This window comes from Saccopteryx leptura, chromosome 3 (genome assembly GCF_036850995.1).
Source record: "Saccopteryx leptura isolate mSacLep1 chromosome 3, mSacLep1_pri_phased_curated, whole genome shotgun sequence".
Taxonomy (NCBI): Eukaryota; Metazoa; Chordata; class Mammalia; order Chiroptera; family Emballonuridae; genus Saccopteryx; species Saccopteryx leptura.
In genome coordinates, this window is record NC_089505.1 from 12,387,301 (window position 1) to 12,409,065 (window position 21,765).

The following is a 21,765-nucleotide window of genomic DNA, read 5'->3' on the forward strand; positions in this document are numbered from 1 at the left end:
GGGGGCATGCTGAGTGTGGCTGCAGCAGGGGAGGGGCGAGGAGGGGCGGGGAGGGAGGAAAGGACAGAGAGGAAGACCTGGGCAGAAAGCCAGACTCCAAGTCACAAAAACATCGCGGTACGGGGCACAGGGGTCCAAATGAGCACAGGATAGAGTGAGAGCAAGGAAGCAAAGTGAACGCAGAGAATCCGAGTGGGCAGACACCACGAGTCTCCTCTTTGCCACCTATTTCATGTAATGACATGCAGAAAAGGGACGTAGGACGGCAGTGACAGAGTCGATGGGGAGCAGGAGGGGGTGGGAGTCACAAGCTCAGCTCAATCTTGAGTTTGAGGTGCGTGTGGGCCATCGGATGGGAGAAGCCCAGGGGCTCAGGAGGCGCAGGTGTGCCCAGGGATGTGGATATGGCAGCATCACAATAGTCCGGGCAGGGAAGCCATGGGGATGGGTGGCACCCCCAGGGAGAAGGGGCAAAGTGACACATGAGGGGACCCTGGAATCACCAACACAGTGTGGGAAGGGGGACCCTCCGAGAAGGACACATGACACACATGGACGCTTTGATTCACGTGCAGATTCCTGCCGCACCTGCTACACGCCAGGTGTGTGCTGAGTTGTGGCGATACAAAGACGAAGGAGACCGCACGTCCCCTGCAGGGCTCGGAGACGGCTCAAGTTTAAGGAGCCTGGACGAACTCCACGGGTGCCTGGGAACATCCATAATATAAAATCTAACAACCAAGCCAAGAGCTGCCAGGGTAAAGACCCAGCATTTTGTAAATGCAAAACCACCAGTTTTTTCAATTCTCCAAGCTTCACTGCGATGATAAAATTCTGCATTAATGCTCATGACAGTTTATCACAGTGCCAAGTGCACACTGAGCACTGATTCATTTACACAGAAGAGCTTAACACCTCCCAGTTTTTAAATTTAAATTTGAAAACTTTGTATAATGATGATTATTTTTAATTAACTCAGACTGCCCTAAAATTTTCTCTTGCTTTTACTTAAAAATGCAGTGGTTTGTGACCTCTTTCATTCACCACACCTGCTGTGCGCTGTCATTCATGCAAGTATCACTCTTCACTAGTCAGTGAAACAAAATGAAAATAAAACCATTTAAAGGAAACAATAGAAATAGATGCAACTATTCAGCAAGGGAAAAAAATAACTTTTTTGAGTTGACCACATTCAAAAGCTAGTCAAGTCCAAAACTGTGTCATTCACAAAGAGACCACCGATAACAGGTGCTTCTCATATAAAAATTAACCTACATTTCTGAAGATAGCTGGAAATCTACCCTTCTTCACTGTTACTATGCCTGTGTCCAGGAAATTCAAGGCAGCAGTTGGAATGCCATTGCTCAAGCTTGCTGAGCAGTGAATTCTATCAGAGCATAAATGCCATGCCGGAAAAATGTAAATTTCATAAATCTTCCTCGTCCGCTTAACCTGAGATCACAGCCAACTGGTGACGTCCGGGACCATGCCCCCTCGCTGGTGATAAGCGTGGGGGGGAGGGGAGCATCAGTAGTGAGTGTTCCCTCATAGCCGGCTGCCATGATCTGGTTCAGTCATCCTGTGACAAATGCCCTCGGAGTCCACAAGGGAACTCGAAGGAACAGGGAGGGGTATGGCAGGTGTTTCCAGGGCAGGAGAGTGCAGAAGGCCACCTCCGTGGTGGGTTCCCCCTCGTGGAGGAGAAGTCCTCATGGAAGAGCCCTCGTAGAACACGGTCCTAACAGAGAGGTATGAAAGCTGAGGTCATAGGCTCTGTGAAGTCTCCCGTTCCAAGAGATCTAAGCAAACTATAAAATTTGTACTTACACCTCATCTTTTAAACACACCTGATACATGTCTCAATGCTCTCTCTCTCCTTCCCCAGTAAACGCGTATTGACCTGCTGAAGACCAAAGGCCACCCTTGTGGGGTGACAGGTTCGCTGATGGGAGCTCACCTGATGATGGGCATTTTTGAGATCACGGTATTAAGTTTAAGAGACCTAAGCTTCTTATCAACACTGCCAGCCCTCTTTTCTTCCTCAAGGACGTTATCAGGGTCTTTGATAAAAAAGTTAAAAAAATACAAGGTCAACCCTGGCTGGTTCGCTCAGTGGATAAGAGTGTCAGCCCGGCGTGCAGATGTCCCAGGGTGATCCCCGGTCAGGGCACGCAGGAGAAGTGACCATTTGGTTCTCTTCCCCTCCACCTCTCCTTCTCTCTCTCTTCCCCTCCAGCAGCCAGTGGCTTGATTGGTTCAAGCGAGGCCCCTGGCACTAAGGATAGCTTGGCTGATTCGAGCATCAGCCATGGACGGAGTTTGCTGGGTGGATCCTGGTCAGAGCGCATGTGGGAGTCTGTCTCACTATCTCCCTTCCTCTCACTTAAAAAAAAAAGGCACTTGAATAAGGATAGTGAAACTATCACTAAACAACTGGCCTTTCCTGAACTGAGAAAACCCCAAATGACCACAAGGCATCATTTTCTGATAGCCAGCCAGCCCCCCAGACAAGAACCCAGGTGGGACAAGGGTCATCGCTGATTCAATTACATCTCAATCTGTTTCACTGCAGGGCACATTATCACTGGATTTTACTCTAGGTATGTCAATAGAGAAATCTTTAAAAGAAAAAAATATGCTTATAATCCAGACCTTTTCTCCTACACAGAGAAAAAACCAAGATGACACAGTTCTTACCCTCTCTACATTCACCATGACCTTGTCCAAGTTACTAGCAACTTAATGTGTCACTGTGCCTTGATTTACCCAGCTGTGAAAGTCAAATGGTAATAACCTCTCTGCTCCATCAGGGTGACGTAAGGGGATAATTAATGTTCTTAAGCTTCCTTGTGATCCTGATGTCTGAGACAGGCTGCTATTAATACCAAGCCTTAACGACCTCTTCTCCAGGGCAGTCAAGACCTGATTCTAATTAAAGAGCTAATGAGATTTGTCACAAAGTGGGAAGCTCAATTGATTTCACTCCACAAACTTTTTAAAGAAATGCACATTCCTATAGCCGCTGAAATTGTTGCTTTAATCATACCCAATAACTGAATTTGAGCAAAAGAAAAAAAAAAAAATGCTTAACTGTTGTGTCCAATCTTTCGTGTTAAGAGTTAAGGAAACAGGAGTTCGAGGAACCGGCCCAAGGTCAAGCACGAGGCCGGAACCAGAATTCAGATTCCTTTCCTTCAGATCCACAGACGTTCTGAACATCACAACCTGCAAGTTCAACTCAGCACACATGTCAGCACTGACCTACACGGGTGATACAGAAATGACTGTTCTTTTTCGGTTGTGGTTTAAGCTTATTGGCAAAAATAACCCGAGGACATGGGCACCGATCAGCCCATGAAAGCTGCAGAGCAACCCAGACGAGGGACGTGGGCCGGGTTCTGTGTTCTCCCAGGACACGCAGCCAGACTCTGGAACTGGGCCGGACCATTCCCAGCCCAGCAGAGTCGGGGCCAAGCCGGAGTCCCCTACACATGTGAACAAGTCTCGGCACACTTCCCTTGCACTAGTTAGAAGGAAGGCATCTGGCAAGCTCCAAGGATTCTCCCTGCCCCCGCCCCCAGCCCCCCCCCCCCCCGAACCCACTCTCAGAAACACCACATTAACTTCAGGTTAAGACACCCCTGAGACTCCTAACAATCTTCCTTCTATTTAGTAGCTATCTGAGTGCAACGCCTGCTACTCACCAAGAATTGTGTTTGCTGCTGTGTCTTATACATTTCTGTATTCCTCCAAGTCCCTGTTTTACCAAGGGGATTTTCAATCTAGTAGATAAATTATGACCAACACCCAGAGTGATGTTGCAAGGCAGTAATCTTAACTTCTGTTATCAGGTATATAAACAAAACGTTTTGAGTTCGAAAGAGGAAGAACCCAGGATCAGCCCAAGGTGACAGGCTGGCAGTCACCTTCTTCTTTGGATCACGGTCCTAACAGAGAGGTATGAAAGCTGAGGTCATAGGCTCTGTGAAGACTCCCGTTCCAAGAGATCTAAGCAAACTATAAAATTTGTACTTACACCTCATGTGTTTGTTTGTTTTTTTAATTTTATTTATTCATTTTAGAGAGGAGAGAGAAAGGGAGAGAGAGACAGAGAGGGAGAGAGAGAGGAGAGAGAGACAGAGAGAGAAGGTGGGGAGGAGCTGGAAGCATCAACTCCCATATGTGCCTTGACCAGGCAAGCCCAGGGTTTTGAACCGGCGACCTCAGCGTTTCCAGGTCAACGCTTTATCCACTGCGCCACCACAGGTCAGGCACACCTCATCTTTTAAACACACCTGATACATGTCTCAATGCTCTCTCTCTCCTTCCCCAGTAAACGCGTATTGACCTGCTAAAGACCAAAGGCACCCATGTGGGATGACAGGTTCGCTGATGGGAGCTCACCTGATGATGGGCATTTTTAAGATCACGGGTATTAAGCTTAAGAGACCTAAGCTTCTTATCAACACTGCCAGCCCTCTTTTCTTCCTCAATCATTTTTATAAAGCAATACTGTACTGACAAAATCCAGGAAGAAGTCATTTTGCTAACACTACTCTGCAAAGACGCCTAAACGTCACAGACACGTGATGTGGCCATTTGTCAACTAAAACATGAAAAGCAGAATTAGATTCACAAATGGCAGTTTAGGGATAAATAACTAGTGTTAGAAAGGTAAGTGTAGGCAAGTTGAGAAGAGCGTGTCCCTCTGTTTAGAAGCTGCTGAGTGCTTCCCTGGGAAATTCCGGATTCCATAGGGAGCCTGCTGGGGACTTTGGAAGGAAGGTCATTCTATAAACTGCTCCACGTGGTCCAGAGTCCCCCCCACCCTCCAGGGGCAGCTGTTGGGCTCCTTGCAGAAGACACAAAATGATTTTGCTAACAATTTCATGTCTCTTTTCCAATAGGTTTTCCCAGAGCTATCAACCAACAAGTAACAAAATTGGATAATTGGAACTGTGTCATTATCTCCCATAACATGTTAAAGACCTTAATGGCCAAAAAAGGAATAAAAGATAAAAGGCTTTATATAGGAATGGGCGACTTATAAATGGCTAATCAGAGCTGAGCCCTGTAGGACCAGAAATAAATTTATAAGATGCAACAAGTCATAACTGAAAGGTTTGAAATAATAGCAACTGATGCACTTGCACTTGAATTTCAAATGTCACTGATTTCTCCTCTAAACAAACACACTTTTGCCTTACACTCTGGGTGGAAGTCTTTAAAGTAGGCAATCTGTCATTCAGATCTCCTCCCCTTCCCTTTATGGTGTTAACTGCAGTGGATCTTGTGGGGTTTTGTGGGTGGGCTTCCGGAATAAGCCATTTTAGAGGCATTCTGGAAGCAGCGGAATTCTCGCTATGCGTACCTACGGCAGCTTCACACAGGGTGTTCGGGAACGAGCTCCTGGTTCCGTCCGTCTGAGCCGCACACAGCCTGACTGCCCAGCACAGCTGAAGGCAACCCCAGCCTTCCGGTTTCTTTGCATTTAAGGTAGGAGAGATTATATAGGACTAAGTTTTCACTCATCATGCCGGCAAACTTTCTCAGCTGTCCCTCAGCTTCCACACTGCCACGTCTTCTTTGCGACAGGGTGTCCAGCCACCAGCCGTCCCTACCACAGGCCAGCAGGACCTGCTGCACCGATGGGTGATTCGTGGGGACCACACCATAGCAGACACGGCTTCACGGTGCTGAGGAGCGCTTGGGTTTTATAGGGTGCCTACAGTACTTCCTTCTTTCCCTGAAAACATTGGGCTGAGGATTTATTTCACAAGGTACTCCTGGCCACGAAGAAGAACACTACTGCGAGTCCCATAGGAATGACGCCACCGTGGAACGCCAGCGCTGAGATGCAGGGCACAGGACCTCCCTGGGAGCGTCTCGAGCCACACTTCTGTGGCCATGAAATGACCAGACACATCCTCTGTATTCTGTCCAAGGCGGGGAAACAACCAGTGCTCCGAGATGTTTTCGGGTACCTGCCTGACAGGCTATAAGTTTCTCGAAGTCAGGGTTTCCCACGATGGGGCCCCAACAGACCTTCTAATTTTTATTCCCCCTTTACCTTCACTCACAAGCCAAGTGGCCTCCACTGTCAGCCAGTGTCCCAAGTTGAGACCCCACTACACAGGCTTTCCCATCTGTCCCCTGTCCACCTGCAGCTCAGATCAAAGGCCCCTGATCTGACTTCCTCTCCCAGAAGCCTCGCTCTAACTCGCACGCCTCTCCTCGGGCCCTGTTGCTCGAAATAAACAGAAAACTCAATGGCGTTCTGCCTCCACACTGGACCTCTTCTTCCTCGCAAAGTTGCGTTTGTAAATCCCGAATGGTTATTTACAAGCGTTTCGGAGTTCTTCTCCACAATAGCCTAGAAAATAATGTCTACTTCATCGTCACGTGCCTGCGATATTTAAAAAAATGCCACTGTTCGTTTTGTTAAACAAATGAATAAATGAATGACTGAAAATGAGAAAAAGGAAACCAGATTCCCCAATGACACTAAGTTCTGTAAGGGAACCGGGCCCGGAGAACCATAGTGCCCCTCCCCCGCCAGCAGAAGACCACACACTCACCCCCACAGGTGAGACTGAAAACCACCTGACAAACCATTAGAAGAAACTCAGGATTCTGAGGCCAAAGTTCTCGGTGTGCCGGTAAAGCTAGCATGTCCCAATCAGATTCAAAAAAAGAAATTTTTTTGGAAACCTGTGGACTCTTATTGATCAATGTCACCCCATTAAATTTAATTTTCTAAATAAAATTTTTTTAAAATATATATTTTTAAAATACACCAACCATCTTTAAAAACTCTAATATGTTTTTACATCTGGGGACCTGGGGTGTCAGCCAGACAGACTCGGTGAGAGCAGTTGCATACACAAACCGGGCATTCTCTGAGCGAAACGTTGTTAGTCATCTCAATCCTGGCTGTGGAAGGCGACGGGCCTCCACTCTCATAAACAGGAAGTAAGAGGCTTTGCCACATCGGCGCTGGCTCGGTGATTCGTCCCCCGGTGGAAAGGTGTACAATGGACACATACATTCCCGGGAGTAATTCATTCCAAAGAGCAAATTTGTATCAAAGTGGCTTCTGGTACCTTGAGACTCCGCTCCACTCATACATCAATTTTAAAAGGGAGTGATTCAAAGCAGGGTGAGCGGATTAAAAAAGGAACCTCAGGCTGCAATTACCTTCATCATCTGGTAAGCATTTGCCAGGTTGATCGTGTCTACAGGAAAGAGGGAACACAGAGGTCCTTTCTATTTTGTCTCCCATTAAATAAACCCCCACTCTTAACAATGCAGGATTAATAGCTGTTTATAGATGGAAAATACATTAATGCCACAACAAGTTCAGGGCTTACATAAAGACTTTGTTCAGGAACTCCATGCCCAATGAACCTCTCTTAAAAGCTGTTGGAATTTTTCAAAAGATGGCATACACCAGGGAAAGGGCTTTTCTTACTTAAAATCACAGGAACAGCATTAATAGGAACCCCATATAAACAGGGCTGGCGGGTCCTATCCCTTCAATGGTCGCCTTGTTGGCTTAAAAATAACACCAGGCTCTTTGGGGAATTCCAGTGGTAAAATTAATTCTCTCCATAAAGAGTCTTTACAGATGCTATTTCCGCTCAAGTCAAACACAGCCCACGGACATGCCCTCTCTTCCCACAGTGGATCACGAAGACAGAAGTTCAAACCCATAAACACAAGAATCAAACAGTCATTCATTTCTAAAGAGACAGGAACCTAACATTGATCACTCATCAATTCTCCGTGTTTCTTGTCTGTTCCACTCTTCATGGAGGATGGTGAGAATATCACAGCAAAGCCGGTGACCCCGGGACGGTCTTTGTTCCTCTGTGCACTCAGTGAGCTGATAGGTCAGTGACTCGTGAGGGACAAAGAAGCTAACAGGTCAAATGGCTGTGTCCTGAGCACACTAAGGGGGACAGGGGTGGGAGTGTGGGGCATATAACCCCTAACTCAGAGAATAGCAACCCACAAGCACAATAGCTACAACATACTGAGAACTAGACACATATTGCCTTTAGTCCTCAAAACCCTGGTACAGAAAGGTACAGAGAATGGCAGGTCCTACGCTCAGAATCAGACCCGCCCCGCTGACACTAAGGGCCGCGGGAGGGTGTGAGTGAGCTGAGGTTGACACAGAGCTTGCACTACCCCAGACGCCCTGAAGGGAGGCGCTCTGACAGCACGACCCAGGAATCTGCATCTTCACAAGCTCATGGGGTGCATGGTAAGGATGCTCTGTGCAGTGTGAGCACCACGGCCCTCCACGTTATACAGATCACTGGGTCTCTAATGCCAATAGGATGCCTCTTTGCTAGAAGCAAGCACAGAACCTGAATATAACCCACATTCGTTCCCTTGAGAACCTGCCACTGTGGCCAAGATTTCTTTCAGTGAGACACATAAATCATACAAGGGTTGTTGTTTTGTCACACCTGATTTAAGAGACTAAAGCTAATAAATACAAAATCCTGACTACCTGACCAAAACCAAAGTAGACCAAGAGCCTCGAACTCCATGTACCTAGTCCCCAGGGCCCCACACATTTTAAGCACCCAGACGGGACTCAGTCAGTCTTCAGCTCGGAGAGTCAAGAAGCCCTCCGCACCACGGCTGAGGGCTTCCGCGGCTTCTGCTGATGTCCTTCCAGTTCCTGCAGAAAAACCAGGACCTCCTTTCAGAGAGCCGGCGGCTCGGTTTCGGCAATAGGCAGTGGACTGGCTGCTCTGGCACACAGTGGGACAATCTTCCTTCTTTTCAAGTACAAGTGGCCCTCGGTGTCTGAGGATTCCACCAACCCTGGGCTGGAAACGCCGGGGAAGCGGGTCACGTGACTGCTGACCTGTCCTGTGTGGTTAGTCCTCCCCTCCCCTGGCTGTGCCTGTACTGAACATGCACAGGCCCCTTTTCCTGTTATTCCCTGAACAACACAGTGGAACAATTAGTTACCTGCTGTTTATACTGTATTAGGTATAAGCCATACAGAGATGATTCAAAGTATACAGGAGGGTGCATATGGGTTATACGCAAATACTACACCACTTCGTGCGACGGACCTGAGCGTCCACCGATGGTGGTAACCGCGGCGGTTCCAGATCCAATTCCCCACGACACGAAGGGACGACGGTACCAGGCTGCCTTCCGGTAATGGCTGCCCAGGGAACTTGAAATTTAGAGAAAGCAGACTCAGAAATGACCACCCCTAGGCATGACTCAAAGCCGTATGGAAAAATATTTTTTAAAAATCATTTAAATTCTTTTTACTTGTGTCATTTTTATTTTTTAGCAGAATAATGAGATTGCTGTTTTCTGATTCATTGCCCAAGCAAATCAAAGTCATTTTTCATAAAATATTGGGCTGCAGAGGAGAGGGGTGTTGGGAGGTGGGGAGGCGGGTTGGGAGACTGCCTGTGGCGGGAAGAGCTGGCCGGACACCTGCCCACGCCGCCTCCCTCCGCCCCACAGCGGCCGCGGGCGCGAGGTGGGAGCCCCGTGGTCTGGATGAGAGACAGGGTCTGAGCCCAGAGTGTGGTGGGTATAGAAGTTTATGTGCCCATGCCGCCTCCCTCCGCCCCACAGCGGCCCCGGGGGCGCGGGGTGGGAGCCCCGTGGTCTGGATGAGAGACAGGGTCTGAGCCCAGAGTGTGGTGGGTATAGAAGTTTATGTGCCCATGCCGCCTCCCTCCGCCCCACAGCGGCCGCGGGCGCGGGGTGGGAGCCCCGTGGTCTGGATGAGGGACAGAGTCTGAGCCCAGAGTGTGGGTAGAGAAGTTTATCTGGAAAGTGACCCCAGGAAACCACAGCGAGGGAGTAGGGAAGGTGACACCTGAAGGGTAGGAAGCCCATAAGAGGTATGAAAACGGGGTTGCCATGTGCCAATGGGGCTCAATTCCAGGGCCCTGTCTCAGCAGGGTTAGGACAATGGCGCACCATTCCCAGGCAGGCGGGACGTGAACCCAGGTCCGCCTGGAAGCCTGCGCGCCGGCTGTCCCATCACCGCCCCCTCGGTGTTGACAAACGCAGGCTTCCCGTCATCGCGATATTATGCACACTCGGGAGACGCGCAGCTGTTTTCTCTTTAGCTTTCGTTTTCTCGCCCACCCGGCCAGCACCCCTTATTTCCTTCTCCCCCAACCTTAAACCTGGACAGACTTCCCTCTGCGATGTTGGCTCACAGCACAGGCATTTTACTTCCTTCCCGAGCTATGCAACTACTTCAAAATGGAAAACAAATTCCACATGCTGCCGGGTGTGTGGGGAAGCAGCCTGCCGTGGCTGTTCGGTTTCCGGCACAGGCACATCACCACGGAGCAGCAGAGGGGGCCGGACAGTCAACGTCGGGCGGAAGGGTGGCCGCCCGCTCCCCGGGAAGGATGACTCATGCCCACAGAGGGTGCAGACTGGCCCACACGTGGTCAGTGGCTCTGTGCGGGCTGGTGGGGAAGTGCCGCCCCGGGAAGGACGTGCCGATGTGGGCACGGCAGCTGCGCGGGGACCTGTGGACAAGCACTGCCACACTCTGACCGCTGAGCCGTCTGCACACGCAGACCTGGCACTGCTCAGGTAAGTCAGAAAGGTCGAGGACATCGTATGGCTCTCGAGGATGAGTTATGTCCTACCTAGCTCACAAATCCGGGACCTCTGCTTTATTCTGCTTTCTTGAAAAAAAAAAAAAAAGGTAAATAAGCTTAACTGACCTGTTTGATCCTTACTGTCTAAAATAAAAATAGGTTAACTGTACTGCTTTTGCTGCTTTCTATAGAAAGTCATTCCTGCAAGTACCCAAAGTGTTATGACTGCTGTGATTTCTTAGGATGATAGGATTCATAGAAATGTAACAGTCAGGGAATGTATCCCTCGAGAATAAGGAGACCAGAGGGGACTTGCATGTGTGTTCTGGGGTCCACTCGGGCCTATATCATAGCCCTGGGAAGCTGAATGATGGCCCTCACAGAGCCAAGCCATGAATTAGTTCCATCATCACTTTTGTTTTATGACACTCACTTTTATACACCAACAGCAGAGGTAATGGTATTTTAAATTGGAGTGAGGCCTCATGAGACGAGGAAGAAGCACTATACACCTTACTAAATCACAAGTCTTACAATCGGGTTAACTCCAAAAATGACCTAATAAATTTGCTTTATAGTTCAATCTGTCCTAACAACTTTTCTGTTTCGTGTTTTTCATTCACTGTTGGAGGTCGCGCAGAGATTTCAATTGAAAATCTGCTAATGTCGCAATTAGGATGAAAACCACACGGCGTGCTTGCTGCATAAATACCCTCTGCACGGTCTCCTGTGGGCTTGACCATCTTCCTGCAGGAGCTCAGAGGGAGACCACAGGACTCCGGGTGAGCCGGAGCCCCTAGTTCACTTGACTGCAATGTGCACGCATGAAATACGCACGGATGATAAGCTCAGAAATTCCAGCCTTCAAATGATTTGCCTCCTGTGGAAATTTTACCTTTAGAAAAATAAGCTGGGAAATGGTATTTCGTTTTTAGGCCTCCACAAAATTTTAAAATTCATGACCTCCATTGAAAGTTTGCCACTGACTGGGAAAGGAGTATGTAACAAAAGAAGTAAAGAACAGGACTGCGCCAACTAGTCTGAGAACCCAACAGGTGACCACAAAATGTTTTCGCCTTTTGAGTCAACTGAATAGAAAATCAACCTTAGCATTTATTTTGGCTTTCATCTACCTTCAATCACAAAGCGATTACAATACTCAATATCATGGGTGATGGCAAAAGATTCTGCAATGTGAAAGAATGTTACCTTGGGCAGAAGTATTTCCCGTTTTCATGAAAGTGTGATGATTAATTAAAATGCATGGAATTGTGACCAAATCGACTTGGTTGGCATTTGTGTTCCTCTCCTAATAAATAAGAAAACGTCTTTTGAACAGTTTAAGTAATCTAAACTTGTAAGCAAACGAATAGCCTGAAAACTTTAGCTTATAGACACCAGCCATTAAGAAGGAAGACAGAGCCTGACCTGTGGTGGCACAGTGGATAAGGCACCAACCTGGAAAGCTGAGGTCGCCGGTTCGAAACCCGGACTTGCATAGTCAAGGCACATACGAGAAGCAACTACTATGAGTTGATGCTTTCCACTCCTCCCCATCCCTCTCCTCTTTCTCTCTCTCTTTTAAAAAAATATTTTAAAATATATTTTTAAAAATATAAAATATTAAAAAAAATAACCAATAAACTGATGGCACTGGTTTCCAGTATATTATATTTTAAGAAGAAGGAAGGAAGGAAGAACAAAGCTTACCATTCATCGTATTCTTTTTAAAGTTATCCAGGAATTCCTCCAGAAGTTGGGACTGGTTAGGAGGAGGCAGCAGCCCCTTCTGGTCCCTTGAGAACAGGTCACTATCGGACCAGGAAGTGCACAGGGTCCCCTTTGTATCTGGTGGCCGGGCAATCAGAGTGAGCCCAACACTCTTCTCTGAAAACAGGGCCTCCATCTGCTTCAGGTCAAGATCAGACACAGCTTCCCCATTTAAGGTCATGATCTCATTGCCCTTTCTCAGCCCTAGAACAAGGAAGGGGGACAGAGAAAGAAAGAAAGAGAGATGACGGAGAGAAAAATTCCAAGACGAAAGAAAGCAGCAAACACAAAGTGTGTACTCTTAGGGGCTGGTCAGTTGGCATCTTCAGAGAAAGTGCCCAAAGGTATTCCAATGCCACTGATAAAACAAATTTCTGCTCTCTCAAGGCTAGGGTTAGAAGAAATAATTTGAAAGGGAAACAATTTGAGAGCCATTCAAATGGACTCTTCTTCTATTTATCTGATGTCAAGTGCCCTGGGAAATTACACTTCTTTTATCTGTGTCTGGCTCTCGCATTTTTCTCCACCCGTCTGTATAATATGCAATTACATTCTCTCTCTATGTATACACTTTCTCTCTTTCAAAACACATTCACTCACACACACACACACTCTCTCTCTCTCTCTTTCTCTCTCTCTAAATATATTATGTAGGCTATATATTTTTTAATTATCTTTGATTTATTGATTTGAAAGAGAAACAGTGATTTGTTGTTCCACTTATTTATGCACTATTTGTCTGATTTTTGTATGAGCCCTGACTAGAGCTAGATAGAACCCACAACCTTGGCATATCAGGATGTCGCCCTAACCAGCTGAGCTATTCAGCCAAGGCCGTATGTATTTTCAATTAAACTATTAAGTTTACTCTCTTTAAAATCCCAGGAGAAACCGTTTTCTGACAAAACTGTAAGAAGAAAATTTCACGAGGCAGGCTGCATTCCACAGCTTTGCATGAAGAGAACAGAGACACTCTGTGCCGCACGGACCTTCGCCGTAGGCCAAGCCGTCCGGGAGGACGTCGCTGACAAATATCCGGCTGAGGTGCTGGTGCTCGTCCACCTGCGCTGTCACGGCAAACCCTAGGAATGAAAGTGAAAGGGAGACACAAGTCTCAATGCAGCACACTGATAAATGTCCCCAACTCCAACAGCAGTATTTTCTCAGCCATCTCTTCTTATAAGTACAGTATGTTGAGAAAGTTGAAGCTACAACTATTTTGAAAGCACAAGTATCTAGCATGGTCAGAAGAAGAGGCACATGTCAGACGTAAAGGTTTAAGAAACAAGAATACCCAACCTTACTGAAAAGTTGAGGCCACACACCCATGTTCAATAGCAGCATTATTCACAAGCACCCCAACTATCTGTGCACAGATGAATGGATAAGCAGATTGGGGTGTATCTGAACAATGAAATACTCTTCACTCTTTAAGAACGAAGGACATTCTGAGACGGGGTATCACATGGATAAATCTGAGGACACTATGCTCTGGGAAAATAAGCCAGGCACAAAAGAGCAAATGCCGTACGAGGTTCCCTAGAATAGTCTAATTAACAGAGACAGAGAGGAGAACGGGCTGGCCATGGGCGGGGCTGGGGCAGGGAGAATGGGTGCAGAGACAGAGGAGAACGGGCTGGCCATGGGCGGGGTGGAGGGCAGGGAGAATGGGCACAGAGACAGAGGAGAACGGGCTGGCCATGGGCGGGGCGGGGGGCAGGGAGAATGGGCACAGAGACAGAGGAGAACGGGCTGGCCATGGGCGGGGCGGGGGGCAGGGAGAATGGGCACAGAGACAGAGGAGAACGGGCTGGCCATGGGTGGGGCGGGGGGCAGGGAGAATGGGCACAGAGACAGAGGAGAACGGGCTGGCCATGGGCGGGGCGGGGGGCAGGGAGAATGGGCACAGAGACAGAGGAGAACGGGCTGGCCATGGGCGGGGCTGGGGCAGGGAGAATGGGCACAGAGACAGAGGAGAACGGGCTGGCCATGGGCGGGGCGGGGGGCAGGGAGAATGGGCACAGAGACAGAGGAGAACGGGCTGGCCATGGGCGGGGCGGGGGGCAGGGAGAATGGGCGCAGAGACAGAGAGGAGAACGGGCTGGCCATGGACGGGGCGGGGGGCAGGGAGAATGGGCACAGAGACAGAGGAGAACGGGCTGGCCATGGGCGGGGCTGGGGCAGGGAGAATGGGCGCAGAGACAGAGAGGAGAACGGGCTGGCCATGAGCGGGGCTGGGGCAGGGAGAATGGGCACAGAGACAGAGGAGAACGGGCTGGCCATGGGCGGGGCGGGGGGCAGGGAGAATGGGCACAGAGACAGAGAGGAGAACGGGCTGGCCATGGGCGGGGCTGGGGCAGGGAGAATGGGCACAGAGACAGAGAGAACGGGCTGGCCATGGGCGGGGCTGGGGCAGGGAGAATGGGCGCAGAGACAGAGAGGAGAACAGGCTGGCCATGAGCGGGGCTGGGGCAGGGAGAATGGGCACAGAGACAGAGAGGAGAACGGGCTGGCCATGGGCGGGGTGGGGGGCAGGGAGAATGGGCACAGAGACAGAGAGGAGAACGGGCTGGCCATGGACGGGGCGGGGGGCAGGGAGAATGGGCACAGAGACAGAGAGGAGAACGGGCTGGCCATGGGCGGGGCTGGGGCAGGGAGAATGGGCACAGAGACAGAGAGGAGAACGGGCTGGCCATGGGCGGGGCTGGGGCAGGGAGAATGGGCACAGAGACAGAGAGGAGAACGGGCTGGCCATGGGCGGGGCGGGGGGCAGGGAGAATGGGCACAGAGACAGAGAGGAGAACGGGCTGGCCATGGGCGGGGCTGGGGCAGGGAGAATGGGCACAGAGACAGAGAGGAGAACGGGCTGGCCATGGGCGGGGCGGGGGGCAGGGAGAATGGGCACAGAGACAGAGAGGAGAATGGGCTGGCCATGGGCGGGGCGGGGGGGCAGGGAGAATGGGCACAGAGACAGAGGAGAACGGGCTGGCCATGGGCGGGGCGGGGGGCAGGGAGAATGGGCACAGAGACAGAGAGGAGAATGGGCTGGCCATGGGCGGGGCGGGGGGGCAGGGAGAATGGGCACAGAGACAGAGGAGAACGGGCTGGCCATGGGCGGGGTGGAGGGCAGGGAGAATGGGCACAGAGACAGAGGAGAACGGGCTGGCCATGGGCGGGGCTGGGGCAGGGAGAATGGGCGCAGAGACAGAGGAGAACGGGCTGGCCATGGGCGGGGGGGCAGGGAGAATGGGCGTTACTCTTCAGTAAGCACAGGGTTCCAGTTCTGCAGGTAAAACAGTCCTGGAGACGGAGGGTGAGGATGGCTGCACAACAGTGTGAATGTCCTTAGCGCTCCTGAACTGCCATTTTTAAGCGTTCTAAGAAATGGTTACGATGCTAAACATTATGTGCATTTTACCACAATTTAAAATTTTTTTTAAGTTAAGACCAAAAATGCAATACTCTTATTGAAATAAATATATGGGGCTAGTCATTTTAAAGAAGTAGAAAAATACTTGGATGGCTACAGTGCTTGCCCTAAATCTGTCCACATGCAAAGCCTCCTAAAAACACGTCTTCCTGGCCCTGGCTGGTTGGCTCAGTGGTAAAGTGTCAGCCCGGTACGTGGAAGTATCGGGTTTGATTCCCAGGCAGGGCACACAGGAGAAGCGCCCATCTGCTTCTCCACCCCTCCCCCTCTCCTTCCTCTCTGTCTCTCTCACCCCTCCCACAGCCAAGGCTCCATTGGAGAAAGTTGGCCGGGGCACTGAGGACGGCTCCATGGCCTCTGCCTCAGGTGCTAGAATGGCTCCACCTGCAATAGAGCAACACCCCAGATGGGCAGAGCATCGCCCCCTGGTGGGTATGCCGGGTGGATCCCGGTCGGGCACATGTGGGAGTCTGACCGCTTTCCCGCTTCTAACTTCAGAAAAATACAAACAAAAAAAAACAAAAAAAAAACACGTCTTCCTGACTCGGAGACTGCCCTCCTCTCTGACTCCCAAGTTGGGAGAACCTGTCTCCATGTCCTGGTCCCGTAACACTGGGAATTCTTTGACAACAGGAAGAACGGCATGTTTCCTTCGTTGCTCTGTGCCTCAGGCAGAGCCTGGCAAACACTGGGTGCCAGAAAGTATCTCTGCAATTGTCTTCAATCAGTCCCTTAAGTGGGCTTTCAAGGGGCATTTGGGTCAACCAGATCATGAAAATTAAGAAACCAAGAACAAATCATAAAAAAAAAATTATTTTAATATAATAAACAATGAGTAGAATCTGATCAGTTTGAGTCACTTTAAGAACAATAATTGTGTTAATAATATATTTAATAAAGTAAGAAATAGTCTTTCTATGGAGATATGCATCAAAGATTATCTAATTATTGAATTTGGTAAAAGACAGAAATGAACTTTAAGACATGAATATAGTCTTTATATAAAGAGCGCAGAGACAAGTTTAAATACAGATAAAAAGAAATGCAAGAATTAGACATTACAAAGAGATTTGGGTAATAATGACCCTTAATTGGTAAACTGAGGCTCAAGCAATCAATCCGATAGGCTTCTTCAAGAAAGTTCCACCTTCGGTTAGTTCTTGAAAGACAGGTTTCAGTTACATAATCAGGGAGGCGGGTGATGGAAGTGGGTGGGAAGCAGGGAGGGCAGCACTCCAGGCGGGTGAGTGTCAGCCCAGAGCAGACGCCCAGATGAAAAGAGCTGTCATAGGTCTCATGAGTCAACCGGCTTAGCACAGCACCTGGCGCACAACAGCATCATTGTAAGATTTCTCACCATCCTTTCAAATTTCTCATCAACTTTGATATTTGCTCCTTTTCATTACTTTGGCATCTTTCCCTACTATTATTAATACAGATCCTTGTAGCCTGCTAACATAAATAAGTAAAAATGAAGAACTATAGAACTATAAAGAAAGTTCAGAAACCACTGTCATCATTCCTGAAAATGTCGATTGAAAGAAAAAATAAAACTTGGGTCCGAAGACACTGGGGCACACTAGGAAAGAACAGACCAGGGTGGTGCTGGGCTCACCGAAGTCAGACACGCTGCCCGTCTTCGTGAGCTGCACGTCGTAAACGCTCAGCGGGAAGACTTCGATTTCGTCATACACCTACGGAAGGGAAAAACAACGAAATCGGGGGTTGGATGCCAATCTGTCTGGGAAATTTAGTTCAGTTGTTTCCAAACCAGATGCCAAACTTAAACAGAATTCACCCCCTCCCCAAATTACTTGTTTTTAAAATTGAGAGGCCACCACTGTGGTCCAGACCCCCGCCAGACTGGCATGCCGCACCTGCTCCTGCATGTATTCGTACGGCGCCGGGATACAGAACTCAATGTTCTCATCTACTAACTTTCGAAGCTGTAGGCCATGGTGGCTGGGTTCCAGCTGCCTCATCTAGAGGGGGAAAGACCATTATTCAGATTTTAAAGAGTCTTTCTACAGTCATCATTTATTCATTAAAAATCAAAGTAGCAATTTCTAATATATATATATATATATAATATATATATGCGCCAAATGTAACTTGCTGAACTTGCTGAGTTTAAACCCATACGAGAGTTGGAATTTAAATGTGCAAAAAAGGCGAGACAAACAATGATTTTCAAGAAGGTTTTTTCTAAATAACATTGCTTACCACTAAAAGCAAGAGATAGATTTTTGAGAGGTTTTGCTAGCATATATTTGACAATAGAATAGAATATACAGCCGTAGGCAAAAGTAGGTTTATCGCTGTAAACATGCGAAACAGTGTTTATTCTTGTTTTAATACTTATTAATTACTGAATTATTTGTATCACAACTCTAAACCTAATTTTACCCACCCTTGCATCATACTAATTCAGCAAATGCTATCTCTTTACATATCTGCTGACCTGACTTTGTTTCCCAATACTAAAGCTGAGAAATTTGTGAAATGTGAACAATCTCATATTCTACAGACTCCAGAATCAGAAATTTCCTACCCAAGTGTTTTTTCAAAAGGGAGATGTATACACCATCCACTTGTGCTCACCTGTGCTGTGTGTGTGTGTGTGTGTGTGTGTGTGTCACACACTTCCCGTTAGGAGAGACTCTCAGGTCTGTGTCCTAGCTGGGTCTAGTTCACCTACTCCTTTTTTTTTCAGAGAGAGAGAGTCAGAGAGAGGGATAGAGAGGGACAGACAGACAGGAATGGAAGAGATGAGAAGCATCAATCGTTAGTTTTTCGTTGTGACACCTTAGTTGTTCATTGATTGCTTTCTCATATGTGCCTTGACTATAAGGCTACAGCAGACCGAGTAACCCCTTGCTTGAGCCAGCGACCTTGGGTCCAAGCTGGTGAGCTTTGCTCAAACCAGATGAGTCCACACTCAAGCTGGCGACCTCAGGGTCTCGAACCTGGGTCCTCCGCATCCCAGTCCAATGCTCTATCTACTGCACCACCGCCTGGCCAGGGCGCCCACTACTTCTGACATCCTCTTATCACTTAGAAACTTTACCAAGTTCATAACTGATATTCATTGCTTTAAAACAACATTGTTGGCTGTCTGAATGAAAAAAACCTTACATAATGGAGTAAAAGAAAATTAAATTTATAAGAATATAAGCTGCATATATAGATGCCTAGGATACTGAGGCTTAATCCAAAGCGACAACAGAAATTAAGGGTTGTCTGCGTCTATGACATGCACACGGGGAAGAGTTACCAAACTCTATGTGTCTTTTTTACCATTTCCTATACCTGGTGGCACTTTCTCTGAAGTTAAAAATGAGTGAGCTCACCTGCGCCATCTGGTGGTCTATAAACAACTAGCTGGCGGTGCTGTCGACTATCTCAGCGGGCTCTCTTTAAGACCTATCATAAGCTACCTTTTTCAGAAACAAAACCCAATTGGAGTAATGACAAAAACATCTTGTAACGGTCTCCACGAAACCACTGTGAATGGTATCAATGAGTTAGTTGTTTAAATCAAGCGAAACTTGGTAAAACGGTTATTAAATCTACTTCAAAGTTGATGCCACCTTCTTCATCTCTAAGCAACTTAAATCACAACAGCGTTCATATTTATTCAGAATAGAAGAGTATATACAGCATCTCAGCAAAATAGCACAGGCTCTTCAGAAAGGCAAGGGGCCGTTTCTTAACAATTCATACTTCTAAAGGACAGAGAAGGAGAACGCAAATTAATGTTAATTAGTAAGTTAATATGTTCCCTGGGGTAGAAAGTGAGGTCTTCCACGCTACACACACTTAGAGGTCACAAGAATACAACATTAATGATATTAATGATTCCTGTTCTTCAGAATTCTATTTCCGCAGCCAGAATCCATTACCTTGCAGGCCAATGTCAGAATATCTTCTACTCGGTGTTCTGGCTTGATCGTGAGAGTGACTCCTTGATTACCTTCAAAGTGAACGTAAGTCTGGATTTCCCGGGGGCTGTCTCGGGGAGCGCCGTCTCCCGCTGAGCTGCACGGGTGCACAAGTTCATCGACCTGTTTCAGATTCCAGAAGAAAACACAGACAAGATTTGATTTTTAAAAAGGAGGAAAACTACTGAAACGATAGCCCCTGAGTTTACGGCCTATTTCAGAGTAAACCCCCTTCCACACTCCTCACGTCTCTGGCTTCTCTCGGCCCTCTGGGGCAGACCCGCCCCGCGTTCACCTTCGCTTAAGCCACATGAAACTGAGGCCCAGGGAGACCGAGTACAAGTCAGTGGACTCCTTGTCCTGTGTTCTCGCCACTGTGACATCTGCCTCTTAGCCCGTGTGAGGACAGCTCCGTATCCCTTCTCCTGCTCTGCAGGTGAGGGTTGAGGAGAGGCGCTGTGAGCTCTGCCCCATCCTAGACCGGGATCCTGGTGAATTTTAGACACAGTCACGTCCGTGGCCACTGAGGCCTGCCTGCATCCTAACCCCAAAGGGCTCCTAAGCCGGGTGCACTTTTCTTCTCACTTGTTTCTGCTTGTTCCTCAGAATCACCCCTTCACCCTCCAGAAGTTATTTTTCCATCTGTCAGCTTTCTCCCATCTAGAGATTCTTTTAGAGATCATCCACCAAACTGAAGCCTTTTCCGAAAGAGTTGAAGTTTCCTGAGCGGGTCACCACCACAGTAATTCAGTGACCTCGTGCTAAGCTGTACTTCTATGCTTTATAAACAGAAATAGTGAACATTTACGAAGCAACTCAGAAGTGTCTTTCTGCAGCTAGGTTCTCACACGAGTCCGGTGGTAAAGACAAGACTCCGGGATTTGAAACACCGAACGCTCAAGTCACAAATTTGACCGCTTAACTAGGAAGGAGTGACCTAGGACAGGACGTGTACCTTGCTGAGTCTTTGTGCCCTACTCTGTGAAAGTGAGCATTAATGTAATTACTTAAATTTATTAATTAACAACAGAAATTTTTGCGAACCAAGAGATCATATACATGACAATACCTTCCACAGCAGAAACTTTACACAGATTTTCAGTGCCAGACAGTAGTACACCCCACTCATCACGCATTCAGGTTATCATTGATGAATGATTTTACTTTGACTTCCACGCATTAAAAAAAGTAAAAAATTGGCCCTGACCGGTGGCTCAGTGGATAGAGCATCAGCCCATATGGACATCCCGGGTTCAATTCCCAGTCAGGGCACACAGGAGAAATGACCATCTGCTTCTCTCTGTCTCCCCCTTTTCTCCCTCTTCCCCTCCCACAGCCAGTGACTCAGTTGGTTTGAACATGGCCCTGGGCACTGAAGATAGGTCAGTTGGTCTGACCACACCAGCCTCAGGCACTAAAAATAGTTTGGTACTCGAGCATCAGCCCCAGATGGGGTTGCCAGATCCTGGTCAATGTGCATACGGGAGTCTATCTCCCCTCTTCTCACTTAAAAATAAAAAAAAGTGAAAATATCCTCCAATGTGCGATTTAAAAACAAAAATAGATAATTAAGAAAATTAAAAAAAAAAACACCAGGTTTAGGCAAAGCAAGTAAAGACCTTTCTGTGTTGTCATTTTTAAGTGTGGTATTCATCTTTGAGTGGCATTTCTGGACCTGTCATGAATCTGTCACTTTCTGTACATTTTCCTGACAGATGACCATGGTACAGGATGAACGTGAACCACATGTGCCAAAATGAAAGAAGAAAAGAAACAGAGGAACAGACGCCTGGAGTCAAAGACACTGGGAACCAGCATGGACACCCCTCTGTCCCCCAGGGTCACATGTTCTTCTCTGGGAAAACCTCACAGGTCCTACGTGTCCTCTGAGCAGAGACGGCAACTAGGGGAAGCAGCAACAAGCAGGTGCTGCCGGAAAGACACAGACCTCCCCTCACCGACCGCACTTCCTGAGAAGCCAGCTGAAACCCCAGCAGAGGTCACTGTGGAG

At 48.1% G+C, this 21,765-nt stretch overlaps 1 protein-coding gene across 1 annotated transcript in view; it reads right to left on the reverse strand.

Moving 5' to 3' along the window:
* TIAM2 (TIAM Rac1 associated GEF 2) overlaps positions 1–21,765 on the reverse strand; it is a 109,389-nt gene that overhangs the window by 49,803 nt on the left and 37,821 nt on the right. Inside the window, exons 8-12 of the mRNA XM_066372944.1 lie at positions 19,716–19,877; positions 17,691–17,795; positions 17,429–17,507; positions 13,373–13,465; positions 12,324–12,587 (exon numbers count right to left, since the gene is read on the reverse strand). Of these exons, the coding sequence (XP_066229041.1) occupies positions 12,324–12,587; positions 13,373–13,465; positions 17,429–17,507; positions 17,691–17,795; positions 19,716–19,877 (703 nt within the window). The remainder of the gene's footprint in view (positions 1–12,323; positions 12,588–13,372; positions 13,466–17,428; positions 17,508–17,690; positions 17,796–19,715; positions 19,878–21,765) is intronic.